Below are 18,076 nucleotides of genomic sequence, written 5' to 3'. Positions count from 1 at the left end.
GTTTTTCCAGAATTTTTCACCTGAGTCCAAGTTAATTTAATGTAGTACCATCTGTAAAGTTACACATAAATCCATGATTATTCACTGTCAAACAAAACATTTGCAAGGCAGAGTTAAGTGCTCATCTCTTTTATTGATGGAAATCCAGTCGTTAAGGACAGCTCAGAACACCAGCTAAACTTTATATTACCCCTTTACATTTAGTTAGTTCTTATACTCTAGCATTACAATCAAAAGCATGTTAGACACATGAACACAGCAACAGTGGGTCACTGATGTAGAAAGAGACAAAGACAAAGACAAGCTGAGGGGTTCTACCCATAACCCAACGGGGCTGAGAGGGACAGGGCTTCATCCCTACATCAGGTCCCCTGCGAAAAAACCCTAAAAGTGCTCATTTATATCAGTCGACTTTAGTGAACCATACATGATTCATAAGTAAATATGATCCAAATGCAAATAAATTTAAAGGCTTCATGACACATCTAAAAACACAAATACAGTAACTACCTTGAACAACTCTGAAGTGGACATCCAAAACTAACATTTCTCTATAGTTAGACAAAATATAAGTTGTCTTGGATGTCTCAAAACACAACTTCACCATTCACAATAGTCAAGTATAATATAGAATGTAACATTGTCTGGAGTAGTTTAGGAGTGCAACAAGTACAGATACACTTAAAATACAGTGAAAGCTGGCATTAAGAGAGGACACTTCAAACAGACAGCACTACAGAAGGATCTGTTTGGGTGGAGCGGTGGAGCTGAGGCTGCACTGTGGAAGGAGCCCTTGACTGAGAATGCCACTGTTTTGTTCGTTAATTCGGCAGAGGAGTGCGATAAGTGAACTGTTTCGTTACTAAAAACTGCTCCGTCATTATCAGCCCGCTTGACCACCAACTCCACCTAAACAATAGCCAGTATGCGCATGCATACGGATCGGGATGCATTCACTCTTATACTGGTTCACTTTAAAGAATACAAGTGCTTGAGTGAATAAATACAGCAGTTTCTGGTCAGGGTGTATTAATCTGAGGCCCTGAAGACTGGTTTGATTGAGAGATTTGAGAGGAATGGACATAAAGTGGAATTGTACAGAACAAGCCTCCACTCCCACCCAAAATGGCTCTTGGGTCATGAAGGCTATACTCTATTCATTTTTGATCTTTTTTTTGTATTATTGCCTAAATCCTAAAATAGTTCAGGGGTTGACTCTGAGCCTGTGTGTTGGTTGATAAGGTCTGTGAGCAAGAGTGGAGTGTGGGGTGGAGAGCTATGAAAGATAGATGAAGGTGGAGGGAGAAAACAGAGATGCTCTGTTGGCCGTTCAGGGCACCAGAACCACACGCATGGTGTTGGTGTAACCAGAGCCTGGACGCCAGCCAGTCAAGACGATGACGACATCACCTGCCTTGAAGAAGCCTCTGGCTTTGCCTGGAAATTAAACATAAATCAACAAAGCATTGTTTATTTAATGTATTAAATTCTGTCAAGCAGAGTGTCTTTGATCAAATGCTCACAGCAGTAAGTAAGTATTTTCATCCCAGGATTCCACTAAGGTTTTTTATTTTTTGACAGTGATTGTTGCTGAATATATGTGAACTTCTTTTGCAACACTTTTAAATACAAGTATTGCATAGTGGAAATGATACAGGTGTAAAGCCTTACCCATATCCATGGCAAAGTTGACGCGCATGTCGACATCCTCAGCCCACACATCGTTGGCGGGCTTGGTGTAGAGGACGGGGAAGATGCCGCGGTACAGGTGCGCTTGGCGAGCTGTCTGGGCGTTACGGGTTACAGCGAGGATGGGGGCACGGGGCCTGTACCTGGAGATCAGGTGGGCGGACCTGCAAATACACACACAGAAAGACATGGTTGAGCATTTAAGTTACCTCACTCTGTATTTTTCTTTAAACTAATGATTAGAACAGTATGGCCAGTTCATTCTGATGATTAGAAAGAGAAATGGCAGAGTAAGGTAAATGCTAAAATATTGAGTCATGGATAGAGTTATGGAGGTACTTCAGGTATCTCCGAGCACACAAAATCTGTTTCCTCTTGGTTTGCAGAGTCAGAAAGAGGCTCAGTTACCAAAGCAATGTGTTCTATATGTTACATAAAGAGTATAGATTATTTAGATATACATTCATAAGCAGAAAATGAAGTTAAACACTATAACTCATTAACCTGAATACTTTGTGCATGTAAATTAACTCAGTGCAGACAGATTCCTGGAGGAATCTATGCGGTGTGATTGCCAACTTTGAATACCCATAAACATGTTTTCAGGTATTCTGATTGATTGAGGCTCCTAAGATTTAGTAGTAATATGCTTTGTTAATAATTAATTAAAAACAATAAATCTGCTGAGTTGTCCTAGCCTGATGGGTGCAATAAAACAACAGGATAGTCTGGGAAGCCAAGCACAGTCAGTAAATGCCCACACAGTCCTGAGAGGTCTAATCAGTCAAAATAAGTGACAACATTTATGGTGTATCATGGGTGTCCAAAGGCTTTAGGTCACTATCAGTGGCTAAATCCAAATGTCCACCCTCAAACACTGAAGGCTCAGGGCTGTCCCGCTGTGAAATCAAGCTTTTGTAAGGCTACACTGCTGCAACAAGTCTATATGTACATGGCAGCAAGCACTGTGTGTACAGCCAGTGATTTACAGTAATGTTTTGATATGATTTGATATATTTGTGACTATGTGGCACTCTGTTTTATTAGATCTCATATGCAATGCAACCTTTTCACTTCCCTGGTCAGAGAGAGCTCTGCAGCATTGTTGTTAAGCCATTAAGCCAGCAGCAGAGGTAGTCACATTGCCGGATTGACGTTTGTGTAAAAAGGGACAGCCGGCATGGTGGGACTACACACCACAGACGCCAACGCTGTTGTGTTACACGTCATGCCTTTGATTCCGTAACGCCGGCATGCTATCTAAAATTCACACACAGGGATGGCATTATGTTGGCTTTGTTTGGTTCAGTGTAAAAAAAAAAAAAGCAAAGCTGGGAAAATGATGGGCCTCCTTATGGCAATATTGCAGGATTTCTGTATAAGAGGGGCAACTCTTACAATCAGCTATCTCCACCCACCCTATGTAACAGTGCAATTCAGACACGCACACACAAACACACACACACACCACACAAAATCGAAAGGAGAAGGGATATTTAAGAGCACATTAGGAGCAGTGCTGGATGTGGCTGGCAACATCTTACCTTTTAGACTATAAGTGTTTTTCTTCTATCCTTTTCTTTCTTACCTCCCAGTCTTGGTGAGAACAATTATGGCACTGGCGGAGCATTTGAAGGAGGACTCAACAGCTCCAACAGCTACAGCCTCTGAGGGGTCTCTGGTCAGTTGAGAGTGTCTCCTCAGCTCCTCGAACAGCTGTCTGTGGAAGGTGGCCGCCTCAGCCTCCCGTGCTATCTGAGCCCCAAACGACCATGAGGGAAGGGTGGGGGGTTACTCTCAATCACACACCACTACTACTGCACACCGAGTCATTCACACTCCTGGGAGTGCCTGGAAAACACTTAGCTAGACTCCTGGTTAAAGTCAGTTGTTGGGGTAATGTTGGGCTGATTGCTACTTTAACACTGCAGCAAATTAAGAGAGGCCCAACATCAGTCAAGGGTGATATTAAGAGAAAAACTGTTGGGTTAATGTGTTAATTTGTACCTTCTTACATTAACATTTTACTCTTTAACTTGTGATCACGTGCAAAAATCAACCAGCAGTCTACCTTGGGTGTTTGCCAGGCTCTCCTAGTTACCTGCTCAGTCAGTCCCTGTCTTGCCCTACTCTCCCTCTCTCAGACACTTTGAGCACCGATACCAGTGTCCTCCTCGACCTGCGAGGATTAGATATCCTGCCTACCTTCCAGAGCCTGTGAGCACAATCATCGCAGAGGCTAAGCTCTTAAAGGAGGCCTCAACAGCGCCGATTGCAATGGCCTCAGCAGGGTCTTTGCAGTGCGGCGTGGAGCGACGCAGGTCCTCAAACACCTGCCGATGGAACATGGCTGCCTCGGCTTCACGAGCAATCTGGCACAGGTGAGGGCAAGATGCATCAAGCAAAGGCATTCCCACACCAGGCAAACGCAGATGTAAAATGAGGGAAATGACAGGAAAAGAGGAAAAGGGAAAGGAATACAGGAAACACAAAAGGGACAATGTTAGAGACACAAGTAGAGTGGAAGGTAATAGTGAACAGAAGGGACAGATGTAAAGAACAGGAGAGATAGTGAATAGAAGAGTTTAGGTGTGCAGTTAGTGGGGGAAAACATGAAAACATCAAAGTTAAAACATATCAAAGAGTCAAAATTTTGCCAAAACCACTTACATGATGTATTACATGTAAAATAGTACAACAGAGTTCATGCTAATCTGTAGTTAAGGTAACTGTACTACTGAAACTATCTTTTAAAAAGGACTATTCAACCTTAAAAACTATTGTAAAACTTAGGGCAACTGGGAGTTGAAAAGGGGAGCTAGGAATTAAAAATGCCACACACTGCACACAAAGATGAAAAGAAGCATAAATACAGGAAGAATGAACAAGACAATTATTATAAAGATTGAAGTAAATGAGATAAAGAAAATGTCAGTTGGAAGAAGTTGTTTAGAAGCAGTGTTAATCCGTGTATATTTTTACACTGGTATACTAGTTTTCACAATAAAAGTATGGTTTTAGGTGAAAACAAGCCATGTTTACGTCAGACTGTGAGGCACCCCATGCAACTTAAACATAAGGGCAATAAGCTCAGTGGCAGGAACTACAAGAATGCTGAGTCACTCCTGCATCTGCATAGCAGTGCAAAGAAAAAAACAACAAGTGGAGCCGAGAACAGTGGAGGTTAGCCAAGAAGGGCCTGAACAATGAAAGACAGGCGAGACAGCATTAGCGGGATTATCCATCTATGAAATTCATACTAATTGTGATTTTGATCAAAACATTCACCAAGTGTGAATTATTAACAACCTTCAAAAAGGTGGTTTACTTGTGTCTGTCCCTGACTAGCAAACCCCCCCCGTAACAAATGTAGGCATTAAGGATGCAAATTTTAAGCAATTTCCTTGTCAGCCACATTAATGATCAATAATTGATTAATCATTTAAAAGCTTACAAAATCTGAAAGTGTACAGTACCAGTCAAAGAGAATGAGAAGGTGTGACTGGTACTGTACATTTGTATCATTCAGGGTTAGACATGCACTGTAAATTTCTGTTGATAAAATTGGGCGGGTTAGTTTGGGGATACTAGAGCAAGAAACTGAGAAGAGCAGCCACGACGGTGGATTGGATAAATGAAGAAGTGCAGCAGCAGACATTTACTTCAGTGTGGTTGGACGCAAATGTACCAACATGTTATAAAGGTAATCATCACCTTTTACTGTGTCATTCTTATTGTATGACAGTTATCCCAACTGTGTAGAAAATTTGCATTAGTCTAGTAACTGAAAACACCCTAACAGCAACTTTGCACATTATCAATATTTTTAGCCTTGACTGATCAAATGTTTACTGATTAATTTATTGATTGTTTATTGACATAATTAATAGGCAGTGAAAGTCTATCAAAGCTTCCAGTTGGCCTGACACTCCTTCTGACACCACCTTTAGTAGCTGAAGTTTGGCCAAGTGGAAAAAAGATGCTGCGCCAATGGGCAACTGACTGAGAAGTGATAGATGTGTTCAGGTGAACACAAAAAATCAGAAAACACAAAAGCTTAATCTCCCAGCAGCTGCTAATGATTTTTTTTCTGTGACTAAACATTTTTTAAAGTTAAAATTGACAAATCATGCAAGATTATCTCATGAACATAATTTCTCCAATCAGTCTTACTTTTCAATTATAGCGATTTGTTCTTTGCTTATAGATAATTTCCATGCTTATTATGGTTATATTTAATATACATTAACTCACCATGTGCTGTGTGCGTACTGCCTCCAGAGGGTACTCTCCCTTGGCAGTCTCTCCGCTCAGCATGATGCAGTCAGCTCCGTCCAACACGGCGTTGGCTACGTCACTTCCCTCAGCGCGGGTGGGCCTGGGCTTCTTGATCATGCTCTCCAACATCTGCGTGGCGGTCAGAAGGTAACATCAACAAATCTCAACATAAGATGTTTCAGGGCAAGTTAATTGGAGTGTCACATTCACACAGCAGCACATATATACACATAAAATCTTCCCAGTACAGCCAGTCATCTGCCAGTCTTGGTTAACGTAAGCTCCTGGGAGAAATATAACCCAAGAAATACAGTATGACCTTTGATGTTATCTGACCTGAGTGGCACATGTGATCGGCTTGCCAGCTCTGTTGCAGCGACCAATCATCATTTTCTGGGCTAGGAAGACCTTTTCTGTGGGGATCTCAATACCCAGGTCACCACGGGCAACCATGATACCATCGCTGGCCTCCATGATCTCATCAAACCTGGAAAACAGACAGAAAAATAACCATTTACATCACAAAGTACAACTATCAGATATCATAGAGATTTTTTGATAGGATTTGTTCTTGGGCATTTTCACAAGATATACCGCATGGCAAAAGCTGAACCCAACACATAAAGAGAAAAGAAAGAGCACTTGATCCACACACTCACCTGCGCACACCCTCGTGGTTCTCGAGCTTGCTGATGATCTTGATGTCTTTGCCTTTATCTCCCAGCACTGCTCTGACAGCGTGTACATCTGCCGCTTTGCGGATGAAGGAGGCAAAGACCATGTCGACTCCATGCTCCACGCCAAACGTCAGGTCTTTGATGTCCTTGTCTGAAACAGCGGGCAGGTCTACAGCAGCACCGGGGAGGTTCACTCCCTTCTTACTTCCCAGGGTGCCACCGTTCTCAATCTCGCACATGAGGAAATCAGAGCCTTGAGAGGCAAGAAAATATTAAAGAGCTTAAGTTTTTCATTGGGTATAATTACATGACAGTTTTCCAAACTTTCTAAATCGATCACAACAGACACACTACACAAATTATGAATGAATGAAAATAATAGACATACTACAAAATCATCATTTAACCTAGGGTGATTCAGCCACTCTTCCACTCACCAATCTCCTTGACCTGCAGGGATATGAGTCCATCGTCAATGTAGATCTTGCTGCCAATTTCCACTACTTTGGTGATGTTCTTGTAGTCGAGCCAGAGGACCTCTTCACTACACTTTTCCTGGTAACTATCATCCAAGGTAATCTTGATCATGCTGCCCTTCTTCAGCTCCACCTCAGCTGTGCCGCTCTGTCAAATTATCAGTTTTACTTTGTGTTAGGGTTATATTCATGCAACATTTCTAACAACAATCAATAAGAAATAACAAAAGAATACGGTTATGGTGCAAGCGTAGGAAACAGGTGGTATTGAACTCACTCCCTGGATGAGGCCAGTCCTGATCTCTGGGCCCTTGGTGTCCAGAGCAATACCGATGGGCCTGTACTGGATACTGCCAGGCTCGAAGCTCTCACATGCCTCGCGCACATTTTTGATGGTCTCTGCGTGGTACTACAGAAAAGAAGAGGATCACATCACATTTAAATTATCTTCAGAGTAAAAGGACTAAGCAAGATATACAGAAGAAGCAGCTGCTCAAAGACACAGACATGTTGATCAAATCTGTTACCCCTAACCAGCCTTTTTATCTGATCCTCTGCTGTTAGTGCACACATTGAAATGAAAAAAAAAAAAGAAACCCCAATTTGGTATTGTCACAGGTATATGAGTTACTGTACGATCTAGGTTTTATCTAGGGCAATTAAAAGATAAGGTGTATCCGACAACTCATACAGTCATTGATATGAACCATAAGGTCAGCACCACTACGGGCAAATAGAGTTCATTTTACCACCCTGACTGACATGTTAAGAGTCACAGAGAAATCTGGATTGATCAAGCAAAGTAACTGTGAGTCTTTAAGTTTAAAATACAGTAATTAAGTTTCATTAAATCAGATCCAAGACTTAACTTTCTCTAAAAGTTACAGATATCTATACAACTGTTGGGAGTAGTAAACTGAATCAAACAGTGTCATATAGTATGACACATAGAGTAGTCATCACAATTATGTGTCCTTGACCACAGGTCATATATTACTCTTATGATACATCAAACACCACCAATAAAGATCAGGGTATTTTGCTTCAAGTTTCCGTTATGAGTAAGTGCAGTGTTTCACAGTAGGAAATCCCTCAGTAAAGTTGGTGGTGAACAATAGACACACACTGAACAATCTGAATCCTAGCTCAGGGGAAAAAGTAGACTTCCGTAAAATCATTAATTCATGTGGTCTGGTGTGTTTATGCCACCAAAAAGGTGTGGCATCCTAAAATTCTATTTGAAAGGATGACAGAAACTGTACACTTTTGCCGTTGAAATTTTGCTGCCAGACAATTTATTACAGTGAAATATTAACATCTGGAGAATTTACCAACCAACGCACCTAACAAGGCTTGCTAAGGTAGTCCAACTATAAAATGCTGTGGAGAAATGCTAGAAGAGCGTTGCATTCAGTACTGTCATGTTACCAATTTGGCCATCTTTACCCAGGTTGATAAACATGTAGCACAGTGTTCATGGCTTTGGAGACAGCCGTCTGCTGCACGTGGCTTATGCTGCCCCCCTGGGGAAGGGTTTTAGGTAATAACTTAAGTGGCAGGTAATCACATTGGCTGCCTTTCATAATGACAACATGTTGAGCTATACTACACTCACTGCACTATGACAAAGAAAACCTGAACAGTGTCACCATCTGCAGAAAAGAGTACCTAATTCAATTATGCAAAGTGCCAAACCAGTAGCTTGAAGAGACATGATGTGAAGCCAGAAATACATATGGATGACATCTTGGCTGGTGTTATTCTCTAGTATGTTTCAGCATTTCAGTAGGAGAGGGAGGCAAAGTAGACAGTGTTGTGTTTTATGACCAATGCTGCTCAGTGAATTTAGAGCAGGTGACTGAGTTTATGGGTATGGGTTCAAGTCCATAATTTTCAATTGCTTTAAAATGTAAAGTGAACGCACAGTTGAATGTTCAGTTACATGGATTTAGTTCTCACTTCTTTCAAGATTTTTCCCACTGGTTTAAGAAATGTAAGTTGCAAAATAACGAACGTTTCACTTCCCACTTTGGTTAAAAGTGGATCGACCTTGGCGTTGGTTTGTGTACACACCCACTTCCAGAATCTAGGCATGCTGCCTGCTGAGTAGATAAAGCAAGGGCAGGAAGCTACAGATGACGTATTTATAGTACACCAAGCCAACAGAGCTCAGGTGTCTTTTGTTGTCCCTGAATCTCAGCCTGGACCAACCTTTGATCCTGCTGAAACAACAAGACCTATACAAACCACAGACACTTTACACTGAAGAGAAAGAAAGAATCCATCCCAAGACCTCAAACAGAATTTATCATTTCTATATCCTTGACAAGTAAAATACTAAAAGCAGTGCATGGTTAAGCATGCCATTTATACTTCATGCCTGTGAGTGCAGTGAAATTACATTTTATGGTAAGAAAAGAATAAAAAAAAAATCTGTCATCATTTTGCAGAATCTCAGTCTAAAAGGTCCTCTTGTACAAAAATGTCAAAATGTCAAAAGACATCTGATAAAAGTGACACACTGTAGAAAAGTTCAAATGGATTCTGGATAATTCTGTTGATACATTTGATGACCCTCTGGACATGAGTCTCTAACTTGGTCAGTCCTCCCTGAAAAGTGAACACAAACACTTTGCAGAGTGGGACACAGCTCTTAAGACTTAATCAGGCTGCATCACATTGACTTGAGCTTGATTAGCTATCCCAAACTCTAATCTTAAGTAAGTTAGCACTACTGTTTTTCTCCATTCAAGCTGGCTGGCTCAGTGTTGCTTAAAGCCAAGCTGATAACAGTTCGTCATGAATTACGTGCTTGTTAACTGTGAGCATTGCTGACCATCTTCTTTCACCATTGTTACTTTATGCATAAAGTCACCAAAATTGTCTGAAAAGCTAGAAAAAGCAAGATAGGAGAAAGCAAAGATTGCCAAAAAGATCAACATACCATTCAATACCATTCTGTGATAAAGCACAGAACCATGTTTAATGTAAGTTATCAGCACAGTTTGAGCGTGACTTAACAGTTTGGCTAGCTGTACCTGCCAAGTTCATTTACACACTAGAAAAGGTTGTGCAAAGACCTACCTCATGTGAGCCATGGGAGAAGTTCAAGCGAGCAATGTTCATTCCAGACTTGATCATCTCTTTCAGCATATCCACGGAACGAGAGGCAGGCCCTGGAAGCAGTTATTGAAAGGAAAGGATTAAAAAAGGCTTTTAAAACTTTTTAAATGTTGATGTTATTTATTTGTCCCTACACAGTTAATTGTGTATTACTTGAAATAAAAAATGTGGCTCCTCAAATTAATAAAACAGGAGCAACATGTTTAATCTGTGTAAGTCTTTATTTAGTTGCATGGAGAGTCCAGTTTTACTTATTTTAAGTTTAAAAAGACACTACTTTCATGTGAATAAAGAGACAGTACATATTTAGGGAGCTGTATTCATATGTTCAGTACAGTGTGAAAGAAGAGGCAGGTTACTGTCAAAATGCCAATGTCCAAGTAGCCTGCCTTGTTCCCAAAGATGGATGAATAACTGTTATAAATAAATGTGATCTAAAAATGGAACAAATATCCCAAATATCTCTAGCAACCACAGCTATTAGGCTGACAAGTTAGATGTTATCACAACCAAGAGTAATAAACTAAACCAAATCTATCAAAATGAGGCCGAGGCTCTACAACATGAATCTTCCTTTGAATGCATTATATGTTAAACCCATAAAATGCCATAACACATATCATGAAAGGCAATCTGGTTATGTTTGTGTTTCATTTCATTTAGTTATTTACTAATCAACATTTCTGTAAATGTGCCAAATGTGCCAGCTGGTCAATTGGCAAGATGTTGATGAAACTAGTGAGTATGTGTTTGAGTCTCTCTATCTGCAGGTGTGCAGAATGACAGTGTTCACCAACCAATAGTGCAGATGATGCCAGTGTTGCGGGCAGTGGTTGGTTCGGAGTCGATGTCCAGCAGGCACATGTGTTCCAAGAAAGTGTCAGCCATGGCAGCGTTGAGCTGCTGCGTCTGGATGAAGGCGGAGCCCATGTCTAGAGACTTTGGCTGAGGCATGGCGATCACTGGTGTAACTGGAGAGCTCCTACAGGAAAAAGTGGGGAAAAAAAGGTAAACTATAAGGACAAAAACTACACGGAAAGCAACCAACAACTCTCTTTAACCTTGGTAGCATTTTGAAGTAGCAAACTTTTCCACAAACTATATCTGTGAAGAACATTTGCCTGGTAGCTGGAGATAATTCTGCACTGTGTGTGTATTTATGTAAAACTCATAGAGCTAACAGAGGTACATCACACTGGCCAGCGATTAATGACCCTCAAGTATTCGCCAAGTGTCCGTAGCAACATACTGTGCATAATCCTGCTATGTAACTGACCTTGCAGTAGTGAAGTCAAGGAGAAGCAGAATCTCCCAGTGTGAATTACTTATCTAATTAATTAAGTTGATTGCTGGTGTTGTAACGTGTAGTAAAACAAGGAGCAATGGTTGCTGTTTTAACTCCACATATCTACTTGTGACTACCTTCAACCACCAAGGCTGAAAAAACGAACAATAAGGTTTATGAAATCTCACTACTGCAATTCTATGTAAATAACATTTGCACAAGACTATATTTTCTTGTGTTACTATTTGACTTTTAGGTAGTTTTGCACAATCTACAATTTATACAGTGAAGAAATGTATGCCAATGATAACTGAGAAAAGAAAAAAAAAAAAACTCTCCTGCTGCCTTGTGTAGCTGCCAACTGATCAGTGTTTGATAACAGATGAATGTTGATCTGACATACTAAGAAACATGCCACAGCTAGTACCATTGCACATCACTGCCTCCATACTATTTATTGAGAGTAGAATAGTAAAGCTTATTGGGCTGCTGTTGTATTGTACATTCTGTTCTCCCCCACCCACTTCCCCATGAGTTATATAGCAATAACCCATCACGAAACTCATCTGCAGGTCAGGAATTGCCAAGCTTTCATAACGACACTTTCATCACTTCTCTCTAGCAAGCAATGCACAAACGTACTGTAAAAATGTCCCTTGCAAATGCTGTAGCCCAAAACAGATAATACATCAAATCCTGTGCACTGGTAAATTGCTCAATACAGTCTTTTTTGTCTTTCGGGCTATCCATGACAGAATAATGAGAGGCACTGTATAAACTCTTTATAGCATGATATTAAGGCATGTTTCAACAAACCGTTAATGCTGCACTGTAGGTGTATTTCAGCAGAATGTAGCATTGCTACTCTACAATGACAAAGAATGCTGCCTCTGCTATGGCTCTGGTTGCTGTGGTTACATAACTACCCACGTCAGACAGCACAGCAGACTGAGGCAGAAACGTTTGATTCAACAGCCAATCTGGTGACATGATAGAAACTAGAAATGAGTGTGATTCACTGGCACACTGAGTCTGAGCCTCATGAGATGGAAAAAAATTGTCATAACTTTCATGTTTTCCAAAAAAGAAAAAAAAAAAAGTAATTTTTTTTGCCGTTGCTTCAAAATTTGCTTAAACAATTATTTCCATTATCAAACTTGTTTCTGATTAATTTTCTGTAACTCAACTAAATGATTGATCAACTAATCGTTGGAGCTTTAGAGGAAACTAATAAACATATACAGTATATAATGTATGACAATGGGGTCTCACAGCTGACACTAATTTTAAAAAAGTATAAATTTTTGTCAATTACCTTAAAAATTATACCTGCAAAGTAAGTTTTGGCTGTGCATGAACAACTATTTCAACAAACAAGGAGCTCACTTCTCTTTGTCAGTCTATCCGGCCTCAGTCCAAACCACCCAGTGGAGAGATTAGGTTCCTCTATTTAAATTATATATTGATGTGCTCATCAACAGAGAACACTCTCACTGGTTTCGTCTTTAGTAGAATAACAGGTTTACAAATTGATATCACTTTAAGGCAACATTCTCTCATCATTTTCTGATCCCTTCTGAAGGAAAATCTGTTCTTAATACCCGACAATGACTAGACAGTCCTACTGAAAACAAGGGACAAGATGTGCATCTAGACCCAGACTAGGACATCTACAACATTCATGTGAACATTTAATCCAAGTTTCTATAGTAAAGAATATAAGAAAATTGAGCCAGAATAAACAAACCTGAAAGAGAAAAGGCAAAATACACCAGAATGTGAAAGTACCAAGAATGGTTCTGGTTTAGTTTTACAATGTGGCTACCCAGTCCTAGGTTACAGGCTGCAGTGGCTGTTGGTGTACTCACGAGGGAGAGTAGCAAGACAGACAGAGAATAGACATTTTTAATGGCTGCAACTGTGGGTGGCACAACGGCAACTGAAGGTACATTCAGAGTAGGTCTCGCAGGGGAAAATCTGTTGCATTCGACCGTTGCATTTGTAGTCAGACATCCCCTTACTCATCACATCCTAATTACAAATGCATCATGTTGGGGGATTCCAGGCAGTGCCAGAACACCAATAGGCTCTCTCGACAGGAGCTGCTGACTGATTATGTAACACTTTAGTCAGTGGGGCAGTCCAGTGCCAGACCAGTGCTGTACGTGAGCAGAGTCACATCCCAGTGCTGCATCACACAGCCATGAAAAAGCTAGAGGCAGACATCTGAGTGGCTGAACCACATGGAGAGACTGCAGAGGGGACGAGGGAGAAAACAGTCTGAAATACCGGCAGTTAGTTCATGGAGTGGACTATTCCAAGATTTAAAAGAAACACCTGATGATGATAATCCATTCATTGATATGAGTATTTTATACATTAAAATAACAAATATTTGCTGGTTAAAGCTCCTATGTGGACACATGATGTTATCCTTCAGTTGCATATATGTTCTAACTTGTGAAGACCATTTGTTATTTGCTTTTATATTTGCACAGACTAAACAATTTCACTGAAAAAAAATGTAATTACTTAACTCTATATAATAACTAGCTGAATTGATTAGACATGCTCTTGACAACCATTTAATTAGATATCTTTCTTTTTACTGGTCTGCTAATAGAGTATGACCAATAAAGATGCACAGCTTCACAGTTATAAAGACATTGCAACATTGACAGTTGCAATTGCAAAACTTAAAGGGGATACATCTGTCTTCCAGTGAAAACAGAGGAGCTTTCAGACAACTTCCATATAAGAGGTGTTGTGATTCTCCACCAAATATGTGTATTAACAATCAAATTGCATGTCTATATGAACAGTAATAGCAAATAGTAGTGGTTGAAATTGATAACTTACTTGCTATGGTACTAAAGTATGTACGCTAGTCGGCTTTGCTACAAAATGGTGCAGCTTTGACATGTAAGAAAACATAGCTATTTTTAGTAAACGCCCCCCCCCCTATATAATTTACCCACATTTCCAGCAAGGCTTACTAAGTGATTACTAAGTGTCATGCATTGTTTTATGTTTAGCCTGTTTCCCCTTGGTACCTTTTTCAGGATTTGGATGAGCATTCACCAGAACGTCACTGAATATCTTTGTATTAGTCATGAGGTAGGGATCAATTTTCATTAGCAAACAAGCCATAGCTTGTATCTTTATCACTTTAATGAAATGTCATCCTCCGGCAAGACAACCTTAAATACTGCCTGTATCCACAAGCCATGTGTTATTTTTGAAGCTATCAGAGGGAATGGTATGGTCCTGGTATAGGCCTAACTCTTGAAAATCTGATAGCGACTAGTGCAGAGGTGTCTCGGTCTGTCTGATTCAGCTTGTCAACCCCTAGTTGTTACGGACGAACACAGAGGAGTGGCTAACTGACAGCTATGGATAGCACGTCTGACCCCAGCACAGCCAGTGAGCAGCCGCCACAGGCCAACAGCAGCAACAGTAACCCTGACACAGATGCGAGGCTAACTTTAGAGCTGGCTGCTAATAATCCCTTCCAATCCCTTCCCAACACACTCACCTTTGTGGCATAATATACTCTTAGTCACTATTACTCCCTGTCTTCCTAAACAAGTCCCTTATCACTTATCTATAAGATATCCCTGTGTAATTGTTAGCAGCCATAGCAGCATTGCAGTCAGGGTGACATGACATTTAGTACCATCTACTATGGATGTGACGTAACACTGGACTAATCCAAGTTGGCTCACAGAGACAGTAGATGGTTTCTATCACTCACACACACTCAGCCACGGCACCGTTTGCACGTTGCACTACATACCCCCAGTAGATCTTCCTGTTCCTCCTGGGGACAAACAGGCACGTCGCTGCCACTGACCTCCACAAGAGCCCCAGTGTGTTGGAGCCTCCAATGCCAGTAAGCAAACTACTCCTTGCAACAGCAGTGCAAGCAGAACTGACTGCTGCAGGACGCGTGCATACGAACAACACTTTCAGGAGCTCAAGAGTAAATCCCTTCAATGAGGATGAAGGGCATAGAGAGTGCCTGTTGTGACCAGGCAATCTCCATGACCTTATACAATGGGCGTACATGAGACTTCCACCAAGATACACCAGAGTAGAGTCACACCAATGTTACTGCGCACCTAGGTCATACAACACCCCAGGCCTAAAAACAGTCTTGGCTAATAATAACACATAGCATGCAAGTCTGTTTAGAAATCTAATACTGTACGATGGTATTTACATTACGCAGGCCTGTGAACTACACCTGTAAACTCCAATACAAACATTAGATGGGGTACAAGATGGGTTTAAGTTCATGAAGGGTACAGAATGCTGTGTATATTTAATGCGTTTCAAATAAATGTGCTAAACCATTTGGCAAAACCTTTAGCCCAAGCATCTTACACCAAGCTAAGTGCATACAGTTGTGTCAGTGCAACTCAGCTAGTCTGCAGTGGCAAAGACACACCTATAATTGGTTGTGTTCCAAACCCTGGCTTTCCATAGTATTAGTCAGCAAGTATGCAGCAACAGTAAGGTGGGGAGGGACTGCATGAGAGCAGTGCCAGCTGTAAAATGCCTTGTCTACAGCATTCACCGCTAACTCTGCTGTAGCTGATCTACCTAACCACAACAGCAGGTCAAGGACATTGCCACCCAAAAACAGAAAAGGGCTGTTCTGCCACCCATTAACAGCTATAACTGGTGGACTCCACAGTTTATTATTTCACAGGACAAATCATCCTCGAAAATGGCTAGTTTCTTGCCAAAGTACTTCTTTGAGTAAACAGACATCAACAGTCAAGCTAAAATTACAGCAGTAAGTAGGCCTATGCTTTTGTTTGGTTTACCAGATGTTTATATCTGTGGTTGAAGACACATCACAGTCTGGATTTATAGATTAAGTATACAGACTCATTTGAGCAATGAATAACATGAAAGATTATTATTTTTTGCTTCAATTTAAACATATATTAAATATGAGACTTGAGAACACATTTGTGCACCATAGAGTGTTCATTCAGAGTAGTCAAACCTCAACCAACAGCCTAGCTGTAAGTAATAGGAAGACACTGAGCACATCTGGGTGTTGAGCTAAAAACTAACAGAGCTCCTTCTTATTTGACAGTATGACTCGACTGGTCCTCTGGGATAAAGACTCCATTTTGTCAACAGGGCCTTCAGCCAGGAAGGGCACAGCAATGACAGTGTCTCCAAAATTTTGTTGTATGCAAAACAGTTATTTCTCACCAAAAACATAACAAAGTGTACTATATGCAGGCTATGTTACAGGCTGCTAACTGCAATGACTTCTATGATCTACACGTCACAGTAAATGTATTTGATAAAGGATGTGACATTACAATTTAAAATTAACCTTTGGAAACAGCCTTGTCATGGTCGTCTGGGAACAGGCTGACAAATAGCTCGCAGTTATCACACACCAAGAACTGCACTGTCTATGAGCTTTCAGATAAGGAGCTAAAAAGCCACATACGTCCTACACAGGCAGGATGACTACTGCTTTGCTGCGCATGTATCCTGTGTCAACTAGGCCTATACTTTTTTGGCACCACTGCAGCAACACGATGCAGTGAAGCTGCTAAGGCTGATGTCCACATTTCAAACTAGACTTATCATACGTGTGTTATTTCATAAGACATAACTAACCAAATTAGGGTTGATTTAAAGAGTATGGGCGGGTAATTTACAAAAAAAGATGGATGAATGAATGCATAAACATGATTCATTCATCTACCGGCATCTTCAAGAATACGACGATAACATAATACTATTAATAATTCAAGGAGGTTTTAAAGCTCCGGTGAATTTATGACTGCAAACTAAATTAAAATACAGTCGATACGCCGCAGACGATGCGCTAGAGGTCACGTTCTCATCACTGCGTCACATTTTCCTCAAGCAGAGACTTCACGATGATGACCAATGGGAGGCCGAGGAGTCGCAGCGGCCACACCCACCACAGGAGGCAACAGGAAGCGACTGCTTAACGTACATCACACTGAATTTTAACATTTTTTGCAGCAAATACGTTTTAGAATAAAACGAGGCTACAGCGTGTTAGCAATTAACAACAGAAATAGCTGTTCCCGGACAGGTTACTTCTGTTAATCCATCAATTTACTTTCATTTTCAGACGACCACGTTGTACAAATCTTACAGATACCAGCAACGCCGCACTTTAAAAGATGGCTTAGAAGTTAAAACACACACGTCCAAGTGTATTAGCATTTTAAAACACGGTTTTGATACAAAGCTTAGATTATAATGAGCCTCCTGTGAACTCATATATTACCTGGACTTACCAGCTCACAAGATACTAAGAAATAAGTCAGAAGGGTTAGAAGGTAGTTATGGTGACAGCATAAGTGTCTCACAAGCTAAAATATATCACTTCTTGTTATCTACTGACGACCACGCTGCTGCCCTGCTCCCTGTATACTCACCTTACCTCGTTGAACAACTGCTTCAAATGATGGAAGTGTCGCTACACTGACTCGCGCTCAAGGTGATCTCTCCCTAGTCCCTCACTCTACGGAACTACT

General features: G+C 40.8%; 1 protein-coding gene across 5 annotated transcripts; it reads right to left on the bottom strand.

The window, feature by feature from the left end:
* Positions 1 to 113: 113 nt before the first annotated feature.
* pkma (pyruvate kinase M1/2a) lies at positions 114 to 18,071 on the bottom strand. Of its 5 annotated transcripts, none has more exons than XM_042431334.1 (11): positions 17,983 to 18,071; positions 11,041 to 11,225; positions 10,205 to 10,296; positions 7,398 to 7,529; positions 7,082 to 7,268; positions 6,627 to 6,897; positions 6,304 to 6,454; positions 5,944 to 6,096; positions 3,895 to 4,061; positions 1,672 to 1,853; positions 114 to 1,437 (listed from the first exon to the last, which is right to left on the bottom strand). In XM_042431334.1, the coding sequence occupies exons 2-11, from the start codon at positions 11,195 to 11,197 to the stop codon at positions 1,331 to 1,333; spliced, it is 1,599 nt and encodes a 532-aa protein (XP_042287268.1). In that variant the 5' UTR covers positions 11,198 to 11,225; positions 17,983 to 18,071; the 3' UTR covers positions 114 to 1,330. The 5 variants fall into 5 exon arrangements, with proteins under 5 accessions (XP_042287268.1, XP_042285749.1, XP_042286457.1 ...); XM_042429815.1 differs by having other exon boundaries at positions 17,978 to 18,060; XM_042430523.1 differs by lacking the exon at positions 3,895 to 4,061 and adding an exon at positions 3,278 to 3,444 and having other exon boundaries at positions 17,978 to 18,060.
* Between the last annotated feature and the right edge of the window lie 5 nt (positions 18,072 to 18,076).

This window comes from Thunnus maccoyii, chromosome 1, assembly GCF_910596095.1.
Source record: "Thunnus maccoyii chromosome 1, fThuMac1.1, whole genome shotgun sequence".
Lineage (NCBI taxonomy): Eukaryota > Metazoa > Chordata > Actinopteri > Scombriformes > Scombridae > Thunnus > Thunnus maccoyii.
The sequence above is the reverse complement of the archived record's forward strand: the minus strand, read 5'-3'. Positions and strand labels throughout refer to the sequence as shown.

What these genes read in the sequence shown, in the direction of transcription:
- pkma (XM_042431334.1), bottom strand. Translation starts at nt 11,197, where the DNA reads ATGCCTCAGCCAAAGTCTCTAGACATGGGCTCCGCCTTCATCCAGACG. An exon ending in AACCACGAGGGTGTGCGCAG is followed by an intron (nt 6,455 to 6,626) that starts GTGAGTGTGTGG and finishes TCTGTTTTCCAG; the next exon opens with GTTTGATGAGATCATGGAGG. An exon ending in CAACTTTGCCATGGATATGG is followed by an intron (nt 1,438 to 1,671) that starts GTAAGGCTTTAC and finishes TTTAATTTCCAG; the next exon opens with GCAAAGCCAGAGGCTTCTTC.